The following is a 23,939-nucleotide window of genomic DNA, read 5'->3' on the forward strand; positions in this document are numbered from 1 at the left end:
TGTATTACAAGTGTTGTCGTTTCACCGAGTTTAATGTTTTCTGATACATTATATTTTGTTGTTTATGCCATAATAGCGATAATACGTACATCATAAAGGTAACTGTAATCGCATTTTGTTATTTACTTTGTTTGGTTATCTTTCTGTTATGTTACATCTTGGATTTGTATCTTATATGGAACACATCTAAGGTTTCTTGATTGTTGTATTAATTATTTTAACAGGATGTAGCGTCGAAGATTGTGTCGTTTTCTCAAGAGGGAGCTAGTACGGTTTGTATTTTATCTGCTACTGGCATAATCAGCAGCGTGACGCTTCGACAGCCGCCATTATACGGTGGTGCTACAACATATGAGGTTTGCATCTTTAGTATTCATCTGTCAAGTTTACACTTATAAAGATTTTACGGCCTCGAGTGAACTTATAAAACATGCCTTGTTGATTAATAAAGTTTACTGAAAGAACTCTTAATATATATAAAACAATCAAATCCGTTTAAACATTCTCGTGACATAATCGATCTATATTTGTTGTCGAGTTTTAAGTCTTGTAAATTATGATTGTTAACGTTATTATAATTTGTAATATTAGCATCTGATAGCATGTAAGATTGTACAAGACTTATAAGTTATAACTAGACATTGTGCTATGTACATAATTTGTCTTTAAATTCATCATGAATAGTAATTTTTCGGCTCCTAAAATGGGCCAAAGCTTCGTTTTTAATAAGACTGGATTTGCTATTCAAAAGGTCGTCACCGCGCAGCTTGTTGTCCGTTTACCTGCCATTTTATTGTAATTTTTTTTAGTTAAACAATGAATAGTTTGGGTGATTTTCTATCCTTAATTGTTATATTAGACTTTTTTTAATAAACTGCGCTTTTCGTCCATGTGGTTTGTACAAATCTACGGTTTTAGTCCATAATTTCAAATTTGCAATTTTCGTCCATGTGGTTTCATTTCACTTGCAACTAAACCCGAATTCACTAACCCCGTTAAGTTTGGTCGTTAAACCCATCAGTGTGCCCCTCACGTGAGGGGCAATTTTGTCCCTTTTCTCCCCAAATAAACCCCAGTCCTAATTCACATGAAGGGTTGGGGTGTATTTGGGAAAAAAGGGACAAAACTGTCCCTCACGTGAAGGGCACGCTGATGGGTTTAACGACCATACTTAACGAGATTAGTGAATTCGAGTTTAATTGCAAGTGAAATGAAACCACAGGGACGAAAATCGCAAATTTAAAACTATTGGACTAAAACCGCAGATTTGGACAAACCGAACAAAAACCGAAGTTAACTTTTTTTTTTTTTTTATTATGGAAGGATCTAACAAACTGACCTTCACCTGGTTTTATTTTCAGGGCCTATTTGAGATACTAACATTATCAGGCTCCTTTGTGCCTTCAGAAAGTGGTGATCTTACCATCAATGGTCCTGGTTTAAGCGTTGCTCTTGCCGGTGCAGATGGCCGTGTTTTAGGTGGCTCGGTTGCTGGAATGTTGGTGGCAGCATCAACCATACAGTTATCCAACCACTTTCACACACATACAAAATATTTGTAATGTAAATATTAACATTTGGTTTTGTGTAACAGGTTATTGTTGGTAGCTTCATTGCATGTGGGAGGAAACCGAAGCCAAAAGCATCAAGCGACTCTTCTGAGAGTGGCGGCAGCTCAGCTGATATGTCGCCGCCAAGGTATTCAAGCTTTGGACGCCCGAGCTCTGCCGGCAACTTGCCACCCAACTGATCATAAATGATCAACCACCACCATGCAATAATATTGATATTATGATGATAATGGTGGTGGTAAAGGTGGTGGCTGCATTGTGTGCTTGAAAACTTGTTTTTTTTTTAAAGAGTTGAATTAATGTTTCTTATAGACTTATAAATTTGGATAGTAATGCTTCTATGGAAAACTTAATAGTTTGGGATTATGATTTGAGTGTGCTTCTTGTTTCATAGCCTTAATTAGAGGTGTAAATTCTAACCGGTTAGCCGAAACTGGTTACTAATTGAAAAGTGAGAATCTGGTTTGTTTGTAACGGATTCAAACCTTAGGTTAGGAACCAGTTTGGCATTTTGAAGGAGGAACCGGTTATTTTTGTTAGGTAAACAACCGGTTATGAATTATGTTATATTTGTGTGTATGCATGATACATGTATGTATGCGTGTGTAAGATATGCGTTTTGTATGTATGTATGTATGTATGTATGTATGTATGCGTGTGTAAGGTATGCGTTTTGTATGTATGTATGTATGCATGCATGTATGTATATGTACGTGTGTGTGTTTGTATGTATGTATGTATGTACGTGTGTTTTGTATGTATGTATGTATGTATGTATGCATGCATGCATGTATGCATATGTACGTGTATGTATGTATGTATGTATGTACGTACGTATGTATGTATGTACGTACGTACGTACGTACGTATGTATATGTACGTGTGTATGTACATACATACATATGTATGTATGTATATGTATATGTACACGCACGCGCATGTATATGTATGCTATGTATAACATTAATTCTAAAATTTTAAAAATAAATAGAATTAGAACTTTACTAAGTTTGTTTTTATATATATTTAGGGGGGTGTTTGAGATTGCTTATTTTATCTCCTTATAACTTACAAGTTATAAAGTGTTTGGGAAAGTTGAACTTTGTGAGTTGATAAGTTATAACTTACAACTTTTTAACTTCTAACTTACTACTTAATATAAGTATAAGAAGGTTAATTAGAAATCCCAAATACCCCCTTAGTATTCAATTGAATTGAAAAGAAAATCAACTTATATCAGTAACCGGTTCGGTTATTAACCGACTCGGGTTCATAGGTTAGATTATTAGACATGTTAAAACCCATTGCTTCATAGATTATATCGGTATTTACACAATTGCATCTCTAGCCTTAATGTTTTAATTGATGGACAGGCCGAAAGGTGGTCCAGTTATTAAATGGGCTGGGTTAGTTAGTTGGGCCTTTTACACTTTACTTCATCAGTCCATTGATCTTTAAATTTGGGAGAGTTTATAACTTTATATATATTCAGATTATATATTTGTTATGAGTGTTGCAAATGAGTTCTCAATCCTTCATGTTTTCATATATAAAACTAAAGATGGGGTAAAAATATTTCTTTATTGAAAGTTTTTTTAAAGCGAAATCGAAACTGAACTGCTGGTTTGAAACCAAACTAATCATTTTTCCCGTTATAAACCGATTATGAACTGAACCAAGGCAATAAAACGATTTGGTACTTTCCACATCCATCGTGGTTTCTCTTGTAAACGAGCCGGTATATCATTACTTTTTCGTGCTATGAACGATATAGAAATATTGTTTAGTTTCTAATGTTAATTAGCAAATCATTATTAAAACACGGAGTTTGATCAATGACACTTCTAAAAATCGATATTAAGTTTTTTTTTTGTTTTTTTTATTTTTTATAGGACTTTTTAATGATAGGAACCCTATGTGAGTATCTTGACGTGTTAGAACCTAGTGAAAAGCCACAATATGTGCATGATAATTGAGATGATTAGCAGCCATTAGTAGTAGCCAAAAAAGCTTAAAGCTTACATCCAAGTAGTCAATCCAATACCAAACAACTTACTTTAGTAAAAGTTTGTCTTTTAAGCCCGATACCATATTAAAGCAAGTTAAGATTATATATAACTTTAATTAGCACAATAAGCGACCAAAATCCCGTAATTAAAGCATTATTGTCTTGATTTTATCCTTTCCAGTTAATCTTGAAGGCTCGGGGACAAAGAACTGGTGTAATCATTCAAACTTGATCTATGATATCTAATGATTATCTTTACATCACGGTAAACTTGTTTTGTTTTTAACACGATTAGACATAAATGATGATCATGATCATACTATTTAACTTGAGAGTAGTCCATGAACATGAAACCTAATAAATTTTGATCAAAACATGATTAACCTCTTTGAATGTTGTTATATAGAGGTGTGAGCAATTTACAAGATAACAAGATAAAGATAAAAAATCAATAATGACTAATAAGCAAACTTAAAGATAATTTATTAATAAATGATGAATATTATAATAAATAATAAACTCGGCTAACAAAATTTATCTCCTTGCTATCAGGGTCGGTCTTAAAGGGTGGCAGGGCAGTCGACGGCCATTGGCCCGACACACCATTAGGCCCGATTTTTTTTAAAAAAAAAAATATGTACTTTTATGAAAAAAGATATGTATAATCAATGTTTCAACACAATTACATAACCATTAGGTTGATCTAGTGGCAAATGAGTATGACATATATCCAAAAGGTTGTGAGTTCTAGTCTTAATTGAGACATTTTAATATTATATTTATACAAAAGTTTTTTATACAACTCAAATCATAAGCAAGTATGCCAATGTAAAATTAAATTGTTTAAACTCAACAAAATATTCCTTCTACTTGAGGCAAAAAAAAATATGTTTTCTCGAAGTCGGCCCTGCTCTGATAATGTAACTAGTGATGCATCCCAGATAACAAGTATACATCCGAATTGATTTTCCAAAAACTTTCTTAGTTACAATAAAATTGCAATTTCCATTTATGAAACCAACAATCCTTCTTTAAAAACGTAAGGAGGCGCGGCCTTCATATAAGTGATCGGGTTCAACTAGGAACATAACTCACATATTCTTCTGAATTATATGTATCCGCTTGACTTATTTGGAAAAACGATAGGTGTAAGTATATCTAAGAAGAAACAATTTTGATAGGAAATATCCCTTTAGTGACTTCAATGTGAGCTATTGCAGTAAATGGAATCTATAGAATTGTGATCAATCAAATATTGCAAAATCCCGGTATTTATTACCAGTCAGAATTAAACGATAACAGAATTCGATCTATATAACCATAATATCAGATTGGGTAGGAAGATTATAATTAGATATTGATAGACAAGCAAGGATATGGCTTCGTACGTAACAACCATTCGGGTTTGGCATTCAAGTTGCAATTTGGTTCGTGAACCCGATGAAGCAGAAGGCGAACGATGAAAAAGCATGTTTGGGTTTTAATTCAGGTATTCAGAACACTGAAGCAACCCAATCAGATAAAAATGAGTTGACATTACATAATTAGTTGAAAATTACGTTCACATATACTTTTGGGTATTGCATCCCTTACATCACCCTAAGAAGGTGTTGTTTTTGGAACAACCAACTTTTAAATGTCAACGTTTACATGTTTAAGTAATTGTCAAACGATGAAAGTGTACCTATCATCCGATGCCAAAGTGCATTCTCATGCGTATCATCTACATTAAGTCTTTCCAACCTGAATGGATATTGTCGTCATAAACTGAAGTCAAACCTTATAATTAACTAATTAAAGTAAAACATTTGAGAAGTTTGTTTAATTTAATTATATATATTAATCTCAAAATGAGTAGGTAGCTTTGCACCAACCACTCCTTTAATTCAAGGAATCATATTCTCAACCTCTTGCAAATTAATGCCACTTCATAGTCAGACTCTGAGCTATATATGTCTTTTAAATAGTTTATACGATCAACTGGCTCTTAATAAACAACATTTTTTTTAAGATTTCGAGTGTTTAAGACGAATATAAATATTAGGCTTTATATAATTTTTCTTTTTCATATTTTGATTCAAATAAACATAAACAAACTATTTATTAAATTACCAAGTCTTTTTTCTAATTTTTATGGACCATTTAAACACAAACAAACTATTTGCTAAATTATTGGGCCCGATTTCACTTGTAAGTAGGGGTGTTCATGAAATCCGAAATCCGAATAAAACCGAAATCCGAACCGAAACCGAAACCCAAATACACCGATCCGAATTCTTATTCGGATATTCTGATCGGATCAATCCGAATATCCGAATAACTAATTCGGATTCGGATATGAAATTTTAAAAAATTCGGATTGTTCGGATTATTCGGATATCCGTTTAATCCGAATAAAAAACATGTTTTAGTGATATTTTCCGGTTTGGTATATTAATTAGACTATTATTTGAAGTTAAACTTTAAATTTGTGTTAAGAGTAATTCGTATTTTCCGGTTTGTATGTTTATTGTGATTCTAAACTATTAAATGTTATGAACAGAAAAATATGAAATTTTTTTAGGCTTATTTCGGATTATTCGGATAATTTCGGATATTATCCGAATCCGATCCGAATTGAATTCGGATAGATTCGGATCGGATAGGAATATTCCTAATTCGGATCGGATCGGATTTCGGATAGGGTCCAAAAATTCTCATATCCGAATAACCCGAACCGAATAACCTGAATAATCCGTTATCCGATCCGATGAACACCCCTACTTGTCAGTGTTTAAAAATAACTGTTATACAAATAAAATAAAAATAAAAAATATGTGCCCGTATATAAACTGTGTCATAAACGCCTATCGAGCCCAGGATGTGATCTGGGTTGGCCATAAATGTTTTTAAAGATAAATTTAAAAAATTATAAAGGACCAATCTTTTTCTTTTTATCGAGGCTTAAAGCTAGCTATGCATTACTTCATCCAAACTTATTCTTGGTAAGTCTAAAAGAAAGTTACACGACTATCATTAATACATTAACAAGAGTCTTGTAGTACACCACAAACTTTAAGCAAATTAAAGATTTACCATAATTAAGTCCATAACCCATGTAGAATATGCTTGCTTATATATATATTGTTTAAGGAATCGAAAGCAACGCGATATGCACGCTAACTATGGCAACTTGCTAGTTCCTTTCGACTTCAGTGATGACATATATATGTGATCAGTAGATGCAAATCCATTTGTAATTATACATCTTTGTAATATGAAATGTTGTGGAGAATAAAGCATTTTGTATTAATATGAACCTGTACATTTGTTATATAAAGAATAAAAATGGCTCTCGTGTTTTATCTTCATACTGCTTGAATGGTCAACTCCAATATAATAAGGAAAAATTCTCAAAATAAGCGTTTATGAAAACGTTTTTCAGGTTTTAGGTGTCATTTGCAAGAAATTTCCAAAATAGGTATTATAAACTAGTTGTGATGAGTAGTTTATGATTACACACGAGTAGTTTGTCGAACCAGTTAAAACTTGCCACGTGCCCTTAAATTAACCGTAACGAGCAAATTCACTAATCATTTACTCGCCATGACTAAATAAGTTTTATGCATCGTAATCAACGCCCACGAGTAATTTATACGTCCTTTCGTCGCGGCGACTAGTTTACCTGGTTTACATTACATACACGATTGGTTTATTAGTAGTTAACTCGCCGCGACTAGTTTAACTTTAGAATCTACTCGTTGCGACTAAAGAACTTATGAATTACTCGTAGACGTTGATTACGAGGCATAAAACTTATTTAGTCGTGACGAGTAAATGGTTAGTAAATCTTCTTGTTATGGTTAGTTTAAAGACATGTTTCAAGTTTTAATTAGTTATACAAACTACTCTTCACGACTAGATTATAATACATATTTTGAGAATTTATTGCAAATGACACCTAAAACCTGAAAAACGTTTTCATAAACGCTTATTTTGGGAATTTTCTCTTATAATAATTTGAATTAATTATCTGTACGTATTTATTTTTCTAATCCATTAATGAACTTAGGAATATTGTGTTGATGCAAGCAACTTTCCTTTGATTGTATATACGAGTTGATATCAGATAGAATGTATAGTTAAGGTTAATTATAACAAGGTTGTGACATACGTGTTATTATTGATTTTTCTTTTATATTTTAACTAGTAGATGATATATGTGTTATTCATTTTAGAAAGGGTCAAGTTTATAGAAACAATAGTTTAAATTAATTTAAAGTTAGGGGTGTTTTATTTTAATATTTCTATTTTAATAAAAAATGCCCTGAAACTCGCCCCCACAAGGCTTAAACCCATTCACGTCCAGGTCGGCCTTGAGGGTGTGTAAGCCGCACCTTCAGCTGCCCATTTTTTTTTGTGTGAGGTGGGTGGGGGTGGGGGGGGGGGGATTTTTTTTATATATTTTTAAAATTAACTCTTATGTATTAGGGGGAGGGGGTGGTTCATTGTGATGGTTTTTTCATCACTTTGACCACCCAATAATAATGTCTCACCTCACCCTAACCAAATCCATCACTAGCGATAAAATTTAGTGGAGTTGGTGTTGTGGCGTGATGGTTTTATTTATTTTTTATTTTTTTATTTAATAAATACTAAAACAAGGTTAAATTAAATAAAAAATAAAACAAAATTAAATAAATGTTACAAAGATAAATAAATTAAAAAAACCGGAAAAAAAAAATCTACGGCCCGGCCCAGCTTTATTTGTCGCATATCTCGCGTTTGCGTTGAAGTAGAATCGATCTAAAGGGTTCGTCAAGATGTTCGTGCGGATGTAGGAGGAATGTTAAATCAGTGTTTTTTGGTTTTCATTCAAATGGTTGATATATGTCTCCTCACGTTTCATTTTTAAAGCATGAGCTTCTTTCTTTCGCTCATTCGCCTCGGCCATCTCCGCAACTTAGCCGACTTGTATTCTGCGAAGTCTTCGGCCACTGCTTCCTTTCCGAATCTTGACAATTCCCCACTTTTCTTGTGATGCGGCCGTGTGGGTGTGAGTGTGTCTTCGTCAAGGATCGTCTCCGGGTTGCTCGTTCAAGTTAGTGTTCGGCATGTTGCTTGACAAGCCGTCGGTAGACGTTGTGTAGTTCCAGGACTCGGAAGTTTTTGATCTTTTTGAAGAAGATCCTTTCTTCCTTGGAGCCGTCAATCCGTCATGTTGACTACGGGAATCGGTTCCCACTTCGGGTGATGTCTCGCAACCTCCCACGCGTCCATGTGGGGAAAAGATTTATGTCGGTAAATCTTGACATAACCGCGTAAGGCGTTCTTTATGATAGTTGTCTCGCTCTCGCCGCTTTGTGGATTTCGGGCTTACAAAACATTTAGAAAAATATATATATCAAAATTGTAAACATAAAGTAATAAATTATTAAAAAAAATAAACTAATAAATTTTAAAAAATAGTTAACAATTAGACGAAGCAAACATTAAATTTAGACATTTTTCGATTCAAATCTTCCCACTTGGAAGTCATTTGATCCATGTTTCGGTCGGTTGACCCGGGAAGTTTTTCGAAATGTGCGATAACACGTCTCCATAACGCGTCTCTTTTTTGTTGGTTTGCTTATTTTTTTTGTTTCGAAGGCGTGTAATTAAGCCTTGGTCAAGGCGACCTCCTCCGCGGACGACCAAGGCTTCTTCATGACGGAGTCATCCTCCCCCGCGGGTTCATCTTCATCCGCATTGTCGTCTTCTTTATCCGCATCCGCATTATCATCGTTATCGTCTAGGGGATCGACGGACATTTGAGTCGGTTGAGATTGAAACATTTGAAAAGCATTATTTGAATAATTTTGGGTAGAAAAAGGTGGAATAAAAGGTTGGTTTTGATACGGTTGAAAAGATTGCGATTGAAAAGGTTGGTTTTGGGACGGTTGAAAAGGTTGTGGATGATAAAGTTGTTGTTGGAATGGTTGGGTTGTGTCGGGTTCATCTTGTAACCGAAATCTTGTCTGCTCGCCTAGATTTTGTCGAGCCTTTGGTCGGGTTTGGGTTTTCTTTGAACTCGAGTCACGTTTCCTAAAACCCTCCATTGGTGTGATGTTAGAATGCTGTTTGTAGTAGAAGATTTGAGTTGGATTTGGAGATGGATTTGAGTTATATATAGGTTAAATAAAAGTTTTTTTTTTAATTTAACCCCCTCCCCCAACGGTCAAAACCCTCCAACGGTAACATTTCTAGGAAGAAACAACGTGATGGGTATCACGAAACCCCCTCGTCACGCGTGATGAGGGGGGGTGGCGGCGGTGTGCGTGATGGTTTAACGAGTGATGGATGGTCCATCACGGACCACCCCACTGACCTTATAATTGGATTTTGATCCCTATTAAAATTATCGGGCCCAATTTTTTTTAATCATAATCTATTAGATAAAATTTAGGTTATTTGGTCCAAATCAAAATGGTAAAATCAATTATGATAAATAATAATAATCAGTTAAAATAAACGCCGATCAAAATAAGGCCTTTGGGCTTTGGCGATGCTTCGGCGTTGTCATTCCCCATCCTTCTTCAGTTTTTTTTGTCACTAGTCACAACCATCTTCAACAATCCACCACCATTGGTGATGCCGAACAGAACAACGACCACCAGCACACCAACTCAATGACTCACCAATGTATATTTTAAGTTTTAACTATTTGAATATTTTATTTTATGGTTGTTCCGCTATTTGGCCGAACAATTGGATATTCAGATAATTAATTGAGTGATAAATATTCTTTATTAGTTCGTACGATTTTAACTATACAAAAGTTACAAATCATTGGTAACCATTAGCTATTATTGTATTTGATTTTATTAATATTTTTTTGCTATTTTTATTGTTATAATGTTAATGCTGTTCAAAAAAACTTAGCTTAGATATTTCGGAACTCGCGGACAATTGGCGGAAGTTGATGAGCAAAGCTGCTTGAAGTGGCCTGGGAAGGGGAGAATGGTCGAGTGGTCAAATCGACATACTGTAAATCTCAATATTGGTGTAATGTTAAGAGTTTGTGCGACATGAAGACACTGATAGCTATATGGGGGAAGTAATAGAGAGATTGTAGGACCTATGAGCCTTTTTCTTTCAGCTCAACCGAGGTATATAAATTCTCGAATATGACCCTGCCACGTCTCAAAGGTTGCAACTCAACGGCTTTAATTACCACACACCACCTGCGTTTGTTGATTAACAAGAAATCCTTTAACACTTTGTGTTTGCATATATATTAAATCACTTGTAGGTGAAAAAAATAGTGAATGCCATGTGACAGTCACATGTTGATCGTGTTACCGTAGCAAATGAGGCGACATAAGTCTCCTATATATAATAGTATAGTTATCTCATAATTTGATCTAAGATATGATTTAATAAAGGTTTTTTTATAACTATTATTTGTGTATTAAATTGATTGTTTTTTTTTCTCTTTTGTAAGTATTCTTATTATATCCTTAGAGATAGTTGATTAATAATATCTTACCTATAAGGTTTCCATTATTTAAGATGATGTTAGAACTTTAGGGTTCTTGCATGTGCCTCTTCTTTTCCTTTCCACCTCTACCCGCCGCTTTTGACAATAGCCATCATCACTTTCGTCCCCTTTGTGTGACGATTTTTTTCTCTGATCCTCTCCTCCTATAGTATTGTTTGGGGACACATTGTATAAATATATTGAGTGTGATGGGCTAAGCAGTTAATGCGGAAAAATATCGGATATCGGTCAGGATCGATATCTGAGATATCGGTAATTTTAATATCATGTAAAATTCATATATATAGCAATTTAACACTAATAATTCAGTATAGTTTCCCACCATTAAAAAATTAATATTTTGCAAATTGCGAAACACTAACAATCGTAGCAAGTAAGAATTGATTAAGACTTAAAACACTAACATTAAACACTAAAAGTTGATAATTAAGACTTAAAACACTGATATCAGGAATATCGGTCAAATATTAGTTCAATATCGGTCAATATTATCGGTACCGATATTCTGAATCAATATTCTGATTTATATATCGCAAGGAATCGATAAACAATATATCACTGATATATCGGCGATATCGACTGCATAGGTGGTGGGGCACCATTTGCAAAACCCAGTTGGATAGTTTGGGCACTTCTGGAACACCACCGGCCCGCTTTGGTCTGTCAAACTCATTCGATGAAACAAATCCGGTAAAATTACTCGAAATGTTTGCAAAGTGTATCGTGTACTTTGGGAACATCATCCCTTATGAATCAAGTACTTTTGAGTGAAATCCGGTAATTAAAAGTGAAGTTTAAGCCATTCATAGGCTCTTTGAGTTGGGAAGTTTGGGTAAATTGGGGATCAACCCTTATCAATATATTTATTTTTGTAGTGTTACACCGGTAATCTTGGAATGTTTTATGTTGTCGACTATGGCTTCATGTTTAATTTTAGTGAAGATGTATTCTCGTTTTTGTATATTTTTATGTATTAGGGGTGCAAACAAGACGACCTGTGTAATACTTAGCCTGCTTAATAACACTATCCTCTAAGTGACCTTTCAAATCTTGATAATACTAAACCCATGAGTTGAACCTGAATTTAATACCTAATGCAGCGTCTACCCTGCGTTAGCACCAAAAATGCATCGTCAACCCTGTGTTTTGTCAACAAGTCGTCGGCCATGAGATCTGGGAAGCCGTCGCCGATGACGTGTACACCAGTGTTAGATATGGCAGCCCGGCGTTGACGTCGAGAACAAGAACATGTGTAACATATCGTTTGCGATAAAATGGGCTAAAGAACACATCGTGAATGACCTATTCCGGCTAGATTCCGGCCACATGTCATTATCCGGTTTGTTTACTAACACATCGTCGGTGTTCACTATCATGCAGCCGAAGACGAGATACCAAAGAGACAAAGTTAGAAACTTGAATTAGATGGGGCAAATTTGAAATCACATTCTATAAATGAACTATTTTAAAATTTTTCCTTAATATTTTCTTGGTGTATTAGCCACCAAACCCTAGCAACTTAAGTACTTAATTAAACATCCATGACCACTACCACCAAGTAGCAGTCAATAAATGAACATGCATGTGCATCATTGGTTTGAATTCTATGACTTTTACACATGTTACCCACATGGGCCAGAAAGATTACTTTTGTGTAAATCTGCACAAAGTTCGTCAACAAAACAAAAGTTTAAACATAGAATCAAATTAAGCATTTTGAATATTAATAATAATAATCTGGTAATTACTAACTATGGTTAAACTGCCAGTTTGTTATAACTTATAAGGCAGCATGACTGCATGGAAGCTATATATCTTTTCAACAAATCTCCGTATATATATGAATAACAATGCTAGCTAATGTTCACGTGTCAGGTGCGTGTGTGTGTCAGATAGATGGCTAGACATTTAGGCATGGGGCTCAGATCGACAAAATAAAAAACATTTAAAATAAATAAACGAGGGAGGTGTGGATTTAGATATAGAAGAAGGTTAAAATTTAATAATAATTATAGGTTTAGCAACGACAACAAACTTATACTTTAAATTAATCATGTAGTGTTATATACTGTAATTAAAATACTCTAATCAAAAGACACAATAAGTTATAAACTAATGTATTTTTTAAAGAGAGAAAAGTATATATTTAGCAAAACAAATGAGGCTAAATATTTATGTTTCTCAATTTTTGCTTGGTATTAGTCTATAAACAAATTGAACGTTCGGAGGAAAATCCGTTTATGTTTGTTCATTTAGTAAACAAGCAGACATAAAGAAAACATTTGTGTTTATTTAATTAAACGAACAAACATGTATATTTGTGAATTTTCGCTTATGTTCGTTCATTAATGTGTTTGTGTTCATTTATGTTTATTCATACATGTTCAATAATGTTTGTTTTTCTCCATTCAATTATGTTCATTTATATTCGTTTAAGTTCGTTAGCTGTTCGTTTAGATTTTAAATTAACGAACATAAACGATCACAAATGTGTTTGTCTTTTTAAACAACTGAACATGAACAAAAATATTTGTTCAATTAAGTGTTCGTGTTCATTTAAAGTTAAACGAACGAACACGAGCATGTTCTTATATATATTCATTCAATTCATGTACAAGCATACTTGGTATGGTTAATAGTACATGGAAAGTCTATTCCTTTTTTGAGGAGGAAGAAACATATTAATCATAACAAAAACTTTTAAAAATTGCTTATTAGTTTCATTTTTAAGATTGTTTTAATTTAATTTCTGTTGCTATATTTATTATTCTTGCTGAAAACAACGCAACATAAACAAAACATCCCAGTACCCCAAAACCTTAATTTCCATCATTAATACTTGATTATTAGGAAACATCAACTCTTAGTGTCATCATAATCACCGGTGAGTCAGTGACACATTCCTGAAAATCACAAATCTTGAAGAAAGAGATTTGAACATATGAAACAAATTTATAAAATAAAAACCTATTCTCATATAAGATGTTATAAATTAAAAACCCCAAGAAAATAAGTAAAAAAGATGAAAGAAACAACCCCAAGATAACAACATAAAAAATTAAAGTAGTGATTTTTAGTGAACATTGTTTATGATCCAAAAGAAGCTAACTAAACCTTGAAGAAAGAGATTGACCATGGAAATCAAACACAAATTTATAAAATAAAACCTATTCTCATAGAACATGTTATAAGTTACAAACACCCCAAGAAACTAAGTAAAAAAGATAAAAGAAACAACCCAAAGATAACAAGATAAGAAATTAAAGTAGTAATTTTAGTGAACATTGTTTATGATCCAAAAGAAGCTAATTAACTAACCCGATCCGTCCAAGGGACAAGTGGGGTTCAAATCCTGCAAGATGCAGATACAGCAATAACACGAATCCATATTAAAATGGATTACCATTATTATTCCGTCTGTAATCCGTCGGTAACTGAACATTCGGACCCATAACTGGTAGGTTAAAAAATGGTAGTCCGGAAGACGGATCCGGAAAAGGACCACCCCCACCCCCACCACCGCCATCGCCATCGCCATCTGTAGCCGGCGCTTGCATTTGTAACCCTCCACCTTCCGGAACCTCATCATCTTCAAGAGGCAATCTTTCATAAGCAACATTAGTAAAAGAAGAAGCAATAACAATAACCGGCCCCGCTGCGGTCAACTCTCCGACGACGTTCCCACCGACTACTTGCCCTTGTCCACCGGATAAAAATATAGTCAAACTAGTAGCACCCGGTGGCGCGGGTGGCGGCAGGAAAGAACCGGTAAGAGACAATATTTCAAACCTTCCATGAAGAGCCAAAACAGACCCTGCAGCCGCCGGCTGCCGGAGGCTAACATTTGTTACAATACCACTACCGGATAATATACATATCCCCTTTTGTCTTCTTCTTGCATAAGTTGCTATGCAGTCAAACACATCACACCCATTACCAATTTCCAATATATGTGCTCTTAAAGTATTAGCACTTTCTCTTGTGATAATAACCGGTGGCTTTGGTTTGTTTTTGGACCCTGCCGGACGTCCTCTAGGTCTCCGGCCAATAATATCACCACCACCACCACCAGAGTTAGGTGAAACAAGTTGTTCATGACCTTGTTGATGGTGGTCTTGATCATCTTCTTGGTGGTTGTAAAGATGATGATGAATATTATTATTATTATTATTATTATTATTATTATTATTATTATTATTTTCAGGTTGAGTGGTGTGAAGTTGCAAGTCCGGAAGATGTTGTTGTTGATGATGATGATGATGGTGATGAATATTATTATTATTATTATTATTATTGTAACGAGAAGCAGTACCTAAATCCAAACCAGCCATGATAATATTATGATTATACAATTATACAAACATGAAGGAGCTAAAAAAAACAATAAAATGATTAAAAAAGATGCAAGAAGTTATATAAAAGTGAGGACTTTTGATTAATTATAGAAAAACAAAGTTGTGGAAGTTGAACCCTAAAGAAAGGATATATGAGTACAGAAATGGGAGAGAGAGAGAGAGAGAGAGAGAGAGAGAGAGAGAGAGAGAGAGAGAAGGGGGACAAATGCAGTCATACCTCACAACCTAAAATTGAAATAGGTATAAAATAAACCCACACTTGTGCCATAAAATAAATTAAATAATGCATTGCAAAGTAAACATGTATATGTTTAATAATGGCAAATTGGCAATATGTTTTGTTTGTTTTAAATGTAATAATTCATTGTTTGTGTATATATATATTTAGAGCTTATTAAAATACTTTTTTATAGTATTTCATCTTCCAGTATATAACAAACACACACATATATATATATATATATAAAACTTCCAATACAATAATATTTTAACATACAATAGGTACGTGAATCCCATTTTTTCACGAAATCGATCTACGAAATCACATCTCAACATCTAGGAATTGTCAATACATATCTAATTAATCATTGATTCACCGAAAAACAGTTTTGGATCGTTAATCGATCAATTTTTTTTACCTTTTTTCATGAAAACCGTTTTTGAGCGTTTTAGGTTTTTGCTAGGCGTTTTAAGTTTTCGGTTGAGCGTTTTTGAGCGTTTTAGTATTTTGCCCTTGTTTTTTTTCCTTTGAGCGTCTCGTGTACCTATCGTACGTTAAGACATTATTGTTCAGTATCTCGACCAAACCATATAAATGATTAATATAAGTCACAATGATTAATTAGTTAATATCGTTGTGTTACATGATTCTTGATTATAGTATTATACAATTTTTTTGTTATTAAAAATTGCAAGTGATACTTTAAAACGAACTCCTAACAACATAAGAAAACTTCATATTACCAACTTTAAATTATAACATCAAATAAACATGAAAAATGAGAAATTACCATAACAATTAAGCATTTTAAGATGGATAAGTGGTTTTTAAGAGCACCTACAAAGGATTTTAAGAGCACCTACAAAGGCTCGTATGTTAAAAGGTCCGATTCTCAAAAACCACAACTCCGGATGCCGTTATTGTAGGTGACGTTCGGTTGGCAAGTTTGGGAATCCAAACGAGCTCCGGACGAGTTGGTGGGCCATCTCTCTCTCACACACGTGTGAGTGTTTTTCTATTATTTTAATAATAACTTGTAATAGTTTTGTGAGGTTTGTTATTATAGAGGAAAATAAATGTTTTTTAATTAACTTTGAAATCAAAGATTTGTTGTTATGAATGCTCAAAGATTATCAAATGAATTATAGATAGAATTGAAAAAATATATATTTTTAATGATAACCGGTTCCAAGAGTTATTAGAATATTGCTACATTAAAAAAAATGTATCATTAATTAGTTATATAAAAAACCATAATGAGAATGTTAGTTATCAGTTAAACTTTAAAACTAGATTTAGGTAAAAGAAAGGAAAAATATCATATTTAAGAAACCCGAAATATATATATATATATATTGATTATTAAATGCATTAACGTTTTATCACACATTGCGTATAAGACATGTTATGCTCTTTATTTCAAATAACACATGGTAGCAAAATTGTAAATTCATACAATTCTAGTTAGGATCAAATTTGAATTTAAGACCTTGAAGCCTCTATTCAAAATATTTACTTTCTCTCCGATATTAATTGGGCTAAAGCTTATTGACAACTCACAATACGTTATGCTATATAAGACTATAAGTTATGCTATACAAAATAGAGTAGCATGAGTATTTGTTTTAAAACAGTTAAAAGTCGTATTAAATCAGGTATTACGTTAAGAATGAGTAATATTTTGATGTTTTGTTGACTGATAGTTTTTAGACGATAATTATTAATTATATTATATAGTCACTTTTACAAATAAACTAGTGGCATCCTCTTAATGTTACTATTATGTATAATTTTTCAATTAAAAATTGTAGGCTTAAGATAAGATAAGTTTAATAATTGGGTGGACGTGTATTTAGTGGTGCTAGCGAAGGTTAATGGTCATGGGAATGGGATTCTTTATCGGAACAGCCTATCAAGTCACCAATTAGGCAAAGATGACCATTAATTTGTTAAACTGCAGAATATATTAAAGTAAACCTTTTATGAACTTTGTTAGAAAATCATGCTGATTGTATATGTAGTGATTGTGGTCAAACAGTCCGTTTATCATACACGAATTGAAACGCGTTAGCAATTTCGTAAATAAAAGGAAAACATGAGAGGGTATTGCTGTCAAAATATATCTAAAACGAGAGGTAAAACCAAACCTAAGGTAATTTTGATACGTTTGACATGCAACTTACATAGTTTGCGTATAAATCATTAATGATGGTTCTAACTAATCAAACTATATATGGAAAAACTTAGTTATTAAACGTAATCACACGACAAAAATGTAGACGTAATTAGTATGTCAAATGGATATGGATCTAAATGAGCAGGCTGTTCGAGAGGTACTTAATATTGACTCACTAAAGCCCATATCATTGTATAAAGGCTACTTAGTTTAACCGAGCTTGAGCCTGATCCAAAGATTCACTTATCAAGTTTAAGTAGACTCATGAATATAGACGAGCTTACCTATTCATACAATAGGCTCTAGCAAGCTAGCTCGAGCTTCATCACGACTCATTTACAACCCTACACACATATGGAATATGATTATATACTTTTTAGTAATAAAACATGGAAATGATATCATGATCTTTAGATAGAATGAACCAACAAGAAAGTAAGTGTCGACAAGATCACAAGAAACACTTGACTACATGCAAAAAACAAATAACCGTGAAGAGAAGTTGTCTACTCTAGTCAATACACATGTCTAGAATATTTCAAGTTCCGCTTTTCCTTTCTAGCTCACGTTATTTTTTGGCAAATCCCACAGGAACAACTAGGCATCAACCGAGCTCGAATTTAAAAGCTTGATACGAAACTAGTCAAGGCTCTGTCATTTTAAACATTTTTTTAAATAACCAACAAAAGCTTTTATTTATATAAACATGGTAGCAAGAAACTAGACACACACAAAACAAACACCAAAGTACAATGCGCACCAACAACCAGGTAATAATCCTAACATCTGCCATACCCCCACCCCAAAATTACACCCGGAAACTACTCCAATGACACCCCAACTAAACATGCCCTACTCCTCATCCATCAAGTTGGTTAATTGCATCGAAGACTCAAGTACCTATTAATTTAGGTAAGAGAAATGGTGCGGTTAAATAATAAAATAAAAGAAAAAGGAGAGTAAGAGAAATGATCATGTGTGGTCACGTGTGAAGTAATATTGGGAGTGGGTGAAAGGGAGTAAAGTGAGGCATTGAGGCATATGAGTCCCTTCGGAGTTCGAAATTTACTACTTTGAGCCCTTAAACGTTAAACCTCGCCCTCAACTAAGTCCACTCTCATTCACTACACTCCTACTTTAACCATATATATATATATATATATATATATTTTTTTTCTATTACTTATATCTTCAAATAGTTATATTATAATATTATATGTTTACTTAGTTAAGCATCAAAGTGACGAAGCTAGGATAAAAACATGAATGAAGGAATTTAAAGTTTTGAAATCTCTATAATAAAGAAGAGTATATATAAAACTAAAGTTCACCTCTATATCTAGAGGGTCATATTCAACCCTCTATATCTAGAGAGTTAGAGAGTTAGACGTGATAGGTTTTAAAAAGTAATATTTTTTTTAAATTTTATTTAGTAAATTTATAGATGTATAGATAGAGGCTTCAGTATGATAGTTCTTATATATATTAACTTTTATTGTGTAAGTTTAATATATATGAAGAATAAATCTTAACCGTACGCTTTACTTATAATTGTTCTTACGTTTTAAATTAATTCCCTTTTTTACACTAATATGTCGTAAACAAAGTAATTATTTTAGCAAATTGTATATCACCTTTTGGTTGATCGCCTCCACCACCATATTCACCTTTTGTTTGATCATGCATTTCAAGTTTGGTTCGAATTAGGTTTATTTGTTTAAACTCCATGACTTCATATTAGGTTAATCGAATTTGGTTCATCAATGTCATATCCCAAGGTTTCAAATTTGGTTCATCATCTAGGTTCGTTGATTCCAAACATTGAGGTTTCTTCGCCTACTCCTAGTTATCAGGTTTTGATACATTTCAAAGGTATTAACAAGTTACTTGCTTTATAATTTCTTTAAAGTTTTTCTCCAGGTTGTTTCGAAGGTTCTATGTAGGTTCTTTGATTTTCTCATTTCTTCGAAAGATGTATATGAAACACATTCAAGCTATATGTAACCATGTAATGGACTACGATTATACACATGAATGATAAGGCAAACTATATGCAGTGACGGACCCGGGAATTATTTTCTTGAGGGACGACATCAAGACTTAACACTAATATTAAGGGGGGACGATCGGAATTTTTACATACAAATAACACTAAAAAATAAAATTTAAGGTGGGCGGTCGCCCCCCTTACCCTCTACATAAGGTGTACATACCACTTAAATTTGGGTAAGTGGTATGAACACAAACTATAGACTTTGCTAGTCGATTGAATCCTTAAACTGTTGCAAATTATATGATCAAGTTGTTTTTGTATCTTACTAATTTTAAATATGTATGTTAATTGTATCCATCGCGCATACGTGTTGCGTATTACCTAAAGCATGTCTCTCAGGTAACTGTTAGGATGAAGAATGACTTAAGACTCGAGGATTTAGGAAGATCTTCCAAAATCCAAAACTTCTATTTTTAGACAAAAGCTAGTAAATACTTTTATTATTGTGTAAATTTTAGTGGTATTTTGATTTACCTAACTAATTTGTATGTTTTTTTCGTTATGATAATTATTTATATTCTTCATGTCGGATATACACACTCTTCTTGACCTCGTGATCTACTGATCTTAATTTTATGTCATTTCTTGTCATTATGTTATTTTAAACTATTAATTTAATTTTATATATTGTATCTAGCTATAACATTTTTTCTTTATTCCAAAAATATTAAAATAAAACAAAGTAATAAAGTAGGGTCATTACACAAACAATATGCATACATCCAAAGCACTACGTATAAATGTGTTAAGCAACTCTCTCTAATTTTAAATATTCTAAGGTGGGTCATATGTGTTATATATACACACATATAGGACGGGCTAATGTATAAAATGAGAAGAATGATGCAAAACACACTAAACGAAGACAAAAAAACGTGGTTGCGATTTTGTATAATTACATTATAACAAAATAAACTAGTGTAATTATTATGTTAGCTCAAAAACATTGTAGCGTAATTATTTGCTGAATAACACAATCAAACCACTAATGTTACCAAGTGTTTTTTTTCCGTAAGATAAGGATCCATATGTATTTGATTCAAGCTATATATATATATGTATGTATATAGTATTTATTTTTAATTTTAATGGTCATTTTTTTTTAATAATGTTTGGGACTACCTCCATTAATAACCAAGTGAGCCTTTGTAAAATAGAATGTCAATCGTTTATACTGATTTTAATGTTCGAGATCTGATTAACCAAGAAACACTATCAAATAATAAAACTCACTACCATAAAAAAAACACTTTTAAATCAGATTTCAAACCTAATATATTCTAAACATAAACTTGAATCAAAAAGCTAATTGCAATGGGTCCTTTGTATAATACACACACGCTCCTTCACCTCGTGTAATCATGTGTGTTCCCACTATTACTCAAGTTGCTAGTTTCAAAGTCATTTTCTATCTTCCATTAAAATAATTACGAATATCTTATTGATAATCTCAATGACAACATCATGCATTTTTATATAATTAACTTTGTCTTCGGACCTTATTCACTTATTAACTATTATCACTAATATAGGAATAAGTCCGTGACCCAACACGCTTTTATTATTTAAATACCATTGCTAAAATTATTGATTACTTTTTTATATGTATATTTTATTTATTGCAAATAAAGATTAAAGACACCCCTTACGATCCATCTTTTATCTTTTACGGGACTTAAACACTCATCATTCGATAAAAGACGCTTCTTTAGTGTATTTGTATCTCTAAACCAAAGACCTTTTAAGTCTTGGTAATTCAAATTGTGTTACGTTTAAATATTGATTATTTGAGTAATGTTCCCATTTTTAGCATAATCGATGATTTGTTGTGATGTTTGATGTGAAAACCAACTTTATAAAGTTAAAGCAATGCACCTTATAACTTATTTTAGACCAAGAAATGAGCCATGACTAGTTGACTAAAGGTGTATAAACCGGTTTAAAATGATCAAAATCGGTTTTGGTTGAAACTGGTTCGGTTTGGTCAACAAAGGTCAAAAACTGTTTATGACAGGTTTCGGTTTGGGTTGAAACCGGTTTCTTGATCAGGTTACGATTAGTTTCGGTTCAGGTTTTAGTTCAGGTGTTGACAGTTTTTACCCGATTTTGCTCGGTTTCGCCTCCATTAACCGGTTTGAAACCGGTTTTAGTGGAGAAAAATTACAAACTGGTTCCGAACCTACGGTTTCAATCGATTCCAAATTGGTTTCTACATAATCAGTTCCAAACCGATTTGGTTTTGATTCGATTTTCGGGTCAATTGGTTAACTGGTTTATTTGACACCACTATTGTTGACTGCCACATGCAATTACCTTTCCACTCCCCCCCCCCCCCCTTAACGTCCCTCGTATTCAAATGCAGATCTAACATAGGCTGAGAGGTAGCCTCTCAACTTTATTGGTATATATTTATTCATTTTATGTATTGGCTACCCATAAATAAAACTTTTAGTTCGCTTTACCCTTTAACTTTTCTTTTAGATTAACCACTGTTCGTATTAAAATTGATACCAAACAAGTATATTTTTAATTTCTAACTCCATGTATAATTTATTTTTATGGACTTTAAAATTTTTGAAAAATTTACAAAACATATACGTTTGTGCGTGTCAAATGAATATTCTTGCTAGTATTATACTTGAAATAAAAATATTGAATTTTACAATTAAAACATAGTTGATAAATCTTGATAATTAAATTCGATACGAAAATCTAAAACATGGAACTCTGAATAATTCCAAAAAAGTTGTCCTTTTGAGTTAAAACAATTAAATAAATGGGCATGATAACATGTGTTTTTTTATTTGGTAATTAAACAATTTGTTAAGAATCACAATATATTTTTTTACTTGTTAAAAACATGAAACATCTAAAGAGTAAAGTGCTTTCTATTTAATTACCCCACATAATATTTTGTATAAAATAGATGTATAAATTAATACTTTTATCTAGATATGATGTTGCTTGTAGTTTAAATGCACTATTATATTATTTTATTGTTTTTATCTTTTAAAGAAAAACCATAAACTCTCTGTTATTCTAAATTATATACTCGTGTATAATTATAGAACTTGAACCGATACTATTTTATAAACAAAACCGAGTCTTATTTTTTTTTTTCGAACTATGAACTTTTATAAACAAACCAACACAAAGCACACAAAAACGCCCAAGCAACAACTCCACAAGTTGGAGAAAGCTCACAACACCAAAACAAAAAACAAACAAATTACATGAAATCAAATCTACACCAATTCATCCACTCTATCGATCTATTCTTTGACTTGTTTTTAAACCAAAGAAAGCCAAGAGATTTAATATCTCCTATGATCTCCTCCAAATTAACCACCTTACTATTGAACACCTTTTCATTCCCCGCTTTCCGGATTCTCCAACAAGCCATGATAACTATCCCGTGTAACGCCTCTTTTTTAGTCTCTCCAATCTCGATGGTCTTGTAAAGTTCCAATAAGTCTCTAACCGAAAAACCGAAAATAGGGGGAATTTTACACCAACGACTAACATGTTCCCAAACAACCGCCGCAACCAAACACCCCGTGGTGATATGATCCACCGATTCTATCCCTATCTCGCGTATAACACAAACACTATCCATAATTCTTATATTCCTTTGCTTAAGCGCCTCCCAAGTAGGAATCCTACCCATTTCGGCCCTCCAAGCATGAATGTTACACTTCTTCGGGACCCATTTAATCCACTTCATAACATAATTATTCCCCACAAATTTCTTTTTAACTATCAGTCTTTTAACAGAGCCTATCGAAAATTCTCCACCTTTATCCCAAGCATCTGACCCCTCCTTCCAAGCTGCTCGATCCAGCCATTAATTTAAGACATTTCTCCCACTCTTCCTTAATTGGCCAGGTAGTTTGTTGCTTTCATATGTTAAATTAATTTAAAAGTAATCACGATTTTATATTACGACTTTATAAAAAAAATACTCCATTCAATCATTATATAAGCAATACTTCATTCAATTATTTAGATCACTTTCATTCAACAGCTTGCTAGAACAC

General features: G+C 33.0%; 1 protein-coding gene and 1 pseudogene across 1 annotated transcript; both read right to left on the minus strand.

Annotated features, from left to right (window-relative positions):
• Nucleotides 1-14,167: 14,167 nt before the first annotated feature.
• LOC143529528 (AT-hook motif nuclear-localized protein 23 pseudogene) lies at nt 14,168-15,634 on the minus strand (annotated as a pseudogene).
• A 7,497-nt stretch (nt 15,635-23,131) lies between these two features.
• Nucleotides 23,132-23,569, minus strand: LOC143529564 (uncharacterized). The gene has a single exon (XM_077025332.1). It carries the CDS (start codon nt 23,567-23,569, stop codon nt 23,132-23,134), a length of 438 nt encoding a protein of 145 aa, XP_076881447.1.
• Nucleotides 23,570-23,939: the final 370 nt, after the last annotated feature.

This window comes from Bidens hawaiensis, unplaced genomic scaffold (genome assembly GCF_021521415.1).
Source record: "Bidens hawaiensis isolate Kalapana, Puna unplaced genomic scaffold, B.hawaiensis_p1.1 tig00008566_1, whole genome shotgun sequence".
NCBI classification, from domain to species: Eukaryota; Viridiplantae; Streptophyta; class Magnoliopsida; order Asterales; family Asteraceae; genus Bidens; species Bidens hawaiensis.

Excerpts from the sequence above, each read along its gene's own strand:
- LOC143529564 (XM_077025332.1), bottom strand. The coding sequence starts at position 23,569 with ATGGGTAGGATTCCTACTTGGGAGGCGCTTAAGCAAAGGAATATAAGA.